At 33.6% G+C, this 4,727-nt stretch overlaps 1 protein-coding gene across 1 annotated transcript; it reads right to left on the bottom strand.

The window, feature by feature from the left end:
* Positions 1-546: 546 nt before the first annotated feature.
* On the bottom strand, positions 547-1,755 carry Tent5d (terminal nucleotidyltransferase 5D). Its single transcript, XM_051142138.1, has one exon. It carries the CDS (start codon positions 1,740-1,742, stop codon positions 570-572), a length of 1,173 nt encoding a protein of 390 aa, XP_050998095.1. The 5' UTR covers positions 1,743-1,755; the 3' UTR covers positions 547-569.
* Between the last annotated feature and the right edge of the window lie 2,972 nt (positions 1,756-4,727).

Here is a 4,727-nt window from a genome sequence, read left to right as displayed (position 1 = left end):
TGTTTTCTAGAACAATTTTCCCATCAGTCTTTCAAACGTTAGTAGTATTTTCAACCTGATGAATATTATTGGGAAACACAAGCTTACAATTCACTGTTTTAACATCATTTAAATTTGTTATCTTTGAAATCAGACAACTTTCCATTTAAGATAAAAATTATTGTTGTTAAGAAAAAACTGTAACAAGGAACTAATTGAACATAGAAATGTTGTAATATGTCTTCACTACGCTTCTTTGTTTTAAAACATAAGAAGGGTTCTTTTATACTTTAGTTAAAGGTGCAGGCACCATTAACATACCAGTCATAGCAAATTTTAAGTATAAAATGCCAGTAACATTTTAAAAGTCATCTCAAGTATTCTACTATATTTGAAATATTTTACAGTCAAAACATTTGATGATAATTTTCAAATAACTATTCAGAGATGATACCTTATCTGCTATGATTATTTAAGCTGTAATTGGTGGAAAATAGTTGGTAACCACATAAAAATAGAGCTTAACTTTTACAGAATTAGAAAATTGCTTTTCAGAGGTGTTTAGACAAAACTTCTGGTATATGTCTTTCTTACATCATACCATTTCGCACAGGAAACTGTACTGCAGGACATGGCTGGAAATAAACAAGTGGTGGCCCAGATGCTACATAATAACTAGGGTACCCTCCCTCAAGAACTAGGTATGGAGCAGGTTGATAAAAGCAAGTAACATTGTTTGTATTGGGTAAAATATTCTGTTCTCCAAGTACTTTCAAAGCCAAAAGGGTGATCATGTTAAGGGTCTGCCTTCTTTCATAACCCATGAGGCAGACAGTGCTTTGGTTCACAACTCCATGCAAGGTCATAAGGTAGTCATACTTGCTTTTTTCTTCACCTATGAAATGGTTGCGGAGGTACGATTCAATTTTCTTTTGCTGTTCTGCTACATCAGGGAAGTCAATGAAAAATCTAGAACACATATAACGTTCCAGAGTCTTAATTTCTGTTTGACAAGCTGGTTTGAAGTCGCGAACCAACAAATTGCTATATTTCAAAAGGCCACCACCTCTGATCTCTTCAGGTTTTCTGGTAGATATAAGCTTGTATTTTAAATGTATCATTGCTTCTTGGAAATCCCCATACATACTTTCAGCCACCACAACAGGACAGGATTCTTCGGTTAGCTTAGCATTTGGGACACTATAGAAATCTAACATGGAATCCAAAAGAATCTGAAAAGAATCTACACTAAATTCAAATTGTCGTCTGAGTGAATTCACAAATTTTAGTTCTACATTCTTCCCAGTGTTATTTGAAAGAGAGATGAGACTCCAACGGTCCTGGTTATTGCAAATTTTGACCATTTTCTGTACATATGCTTCTTTCATGGTTTTTAGAGTAATCTTTTCTTTTTTAACACCTTTTGGTAAAAAGTCAAGTAGGCAGCCTAAAACTGCATCCTTAACGACCTGAAAGTCTTGATCACTTGGTAGATCAACACCAAAAATAATGTCCAAATCTTTATAGCTGATTCCATTATGGCTTGCGAGTATGTAACTTGCCGTAGAGCCATTCAGTCTGGTATCTTTAACAACAATGCCTTGCTTTATGAGTTGTTCTTTCACAACGTGAACAATGTATTTTGGTTTTACCTCCAGCGTGGGGAAATTGCCCCTTCCATGAATTGGGATTACTTCATCTAACACACGATCCAGTGTTGTGATGTGATCCCAAGTGAGATTGCTGAATCTGATCTCTGACATTGTGAAGTCAATAGTTCAACTTGGGGGTAAAAAAAAAATATTAAGAGAAAATGTCAGCATCATACAATGAATGTTACATTAGTAACATTAATGTAACATCTAATGTAAAGCATATGAAAAGTCCAAAACAGATTTACCCAAACAAATAAAGTAAATACTTTGTAAACAAAGTAAATATTGGCAAGTTATTAATGGGTATAATCACTCTAAAATATGACAAATAACAGTCAAAAAGATGATAACAAATCTTGGTTCATTAGTAAGTGGAAACAGATTTCTCAGGGATTAATTGCAATTATATAATTCATAAAATAAAAATAGACTTTTTCTAATCATTCCTCACATAAACAAAAAATGGTGATACCTTAACATATAAATACCTTATATGTTATTGATTTTTTATTTCATTGTTTTCATTTTAAATATCATTATGGAAATCTTCCATTATTAATTCTCTGTGTTCCTTGAGAATAAGGATAACATCTAATTCATGACCTTTTCTATATACCCAGAGGCAACTTAATGTCAGGTGAAAGAAATAATGACTGTTAGCTGAAATGAAAAATGAAAGTACCAAATTTGTATACTAAATTAAATAAGAATATAGAGAAGCATGATTCCAAAGTTTTAAAAACATCTAATGCAGGTATCTGATAGCTGAGCTTCTATGTGATTATAAGTTGCTCAGAAAATTTTACAAAGAGGAGCATCAAGACCTTCAGTTTTTATAATATGCATAAACATAATGACTACAACTATATATAATTATGTATGTAGGACATCTATAGTGATTACATGTATCTTCTGGTACTCTATTAGGCTGTTCAAACAAATTAATTTAGGAAAGTAAATGAAGTTTTTCATGGACATAGTCTTTGAACTAGGCATTATTTCCTGAATTCCAGGAAAGAAAAAAAAACTGCACTATTCATAAAGCAGATTGATATAGATAGCATTCATATCTTGAATATTTAGGGAGCTATCTGAATAACATTTAGAATTAAATGCTGCATGTATCTCAAGTACAATTAGGGCAACAGGATTATATTATTTGATATTTGTAGATCGATCTTGGGCAATTCAATTATTAAGATCTGCTATATCAGTGTTAATGATAAAACTAAACCTACTATGTTCCTTTACATATTATCCTCATAAATATGAATTAAAGACTCTGTGTGTATCTTTATTACATAATAATATGGTTTTTATAATGGGTTGCTTATTTCCTTTTAAGCTACTTTGTGATTATTTGTAGAGTTTGACAAACTATGTAAGTATACAGATAAAATCTTAAACATGGGTGGACCAAATTGAATTACTTCAGGTTTTTGGATTTAAGTAATTAATCTAGTGAGCAAAATGAACAATGAAAAGAGCAAGAAAACACATTGGTTGCTAGGACTTTCAGTAAACAATTATAAGACTATTTAAAATACATTCTCCTTGAACTATTATTTTAAACTAATGATTTGTTATGCTCAAGTTATCAGCCTGGAAAATAGACTTCATAACAACATCTGGATTTATGTCACTATTGTAGGAAGTTCTATATTATCTAGTAAATATTTTATGAGTTATCTAGCTTAAATCACTGTCATAAGCATTAAAATTCTTCCTTAATATTCAAATTTGTTTGAAAATTGAAATTTCCATTTTATTAGTGGAAAATTTCCTGTGTTAATATTAGTAAAAAAAATTTAATGGCTTAATAATAGACTTACAACCACAGAAATCAAAATATCCTGTTTCAGTTATTTAATTGGTTAAATTCACCTGTTGTGTAAGGCCAGGAACCTGTCATGCTCTCAAATAGTCAGAAATAGTCATTTATATAGTAAATAAATTACAACTGTTTTCCTTAAGACAAACTTATTATCCTTCTGACCATAGAAATAAAAGGGAAACTCACTAGCAAGTTTACAACCATATTAATATTAGAAGTTTATCTTGAAAAAGAATGAGGAATGACTTACAACTTACATTGCAAAGATAACTTGTGAGAACCCTATATAGTCAATATGATGATTTGGTGGATATTTCAGACAAGATATGAATTTTCATCTTATCATGGAGTAAAGTCATGAGGCAGCCAGTCTAAAGAAAAACAAAAAAATATTTTGATACATGTTACATGAATAATCTGCTGTTCCTGATCATACTCTTACATACCATAAGTATACATGCATATACAGACATGTACACCAAATAAATGATGGAAAAATTACCCTGAAATAGAGGTTCCTAACTTTCAGGATGCATCATTAAATAGAGTTTGTGAAATATTTCTTGATCCCACTTCCAGAGTTTCTGAATAAGTAGGTGAAATGGGAACCTGAATATATGCACTTACAACTACTTCCCAGATGCCTTTGATGTAGCTATACTTTAATAACTATATTACTAGGAAGACACTAAGAGGCCCACTTGCCCCATTGCCTTTCTGCAGCAGGAGCCACTATGATATTCAAGTTTGTGGAAGAGAGAAAGAAAATCAATTGGAAAGTATCTGGAGAGAAAGTTATGAAGGTGTGAAAACTGGAGGCACAAGGGTAGAGGGAAATAGCCTGATGTGAGTAGCCTGCCCTGCCACCTAAGGCCATGGTGAAGTCCCGGCCTGTGCTATTGAGGGCCATGTCTGGGTCTGTGGTCATGCAGCAGCAGGGGTCTGTGTCAATGTCCACAACTCATATGTCCATGTCCATACCACCAAAAGCCATGCATATGTCTCTGATCTGATCTGGGACCATGTTGATGTCACAAGGGCTGTCTTCAGCATTCCAAAGAGCAGGCTCTGCACCTCACTTGGTTAGCTCAATAGAGCTGGCCCTGCTAGAAGAAGTGCAGGAGAGCTGGCCCCAAGGGCATGAGCTCGAGAGAACTATTGGGCTACTGTTCTGCTTTTTCCTTGAGATGGTTTGGGTGCTTGATAGATGCCCTCCCTCACCCCTTCACTTCTTGCTACCTCTAGCAGGCTGGGGAGCT

Source organism: Acomys russatus, chromosome X (genome assembly GCF_903995435.1).
Source record: "Acomys russatus chromosome X, mAcoRus1.1, whole genome shotgun sequence".
Lineage (NCBI taxonomy): Eukaryota > Metazoa > Chordata > Mammalia > Rodentia > Muridae > Acomys > Acomys russatus.
The sequence above is the reverse complement of the archived record's forward strand: the minus strand, read 5'-3'. Positions and strand labels throughout refer to the sequence as shown.

Bases quoted from the DNA above. Each gene is read 5' to 3' on its own strand.
- Tent5d (XM_051142138.1), bottom strand. From the start codon at position 1,742: ATGTCAGAGATCAGATTCAGCAATCTCACTTGGGATCACATCACAACA.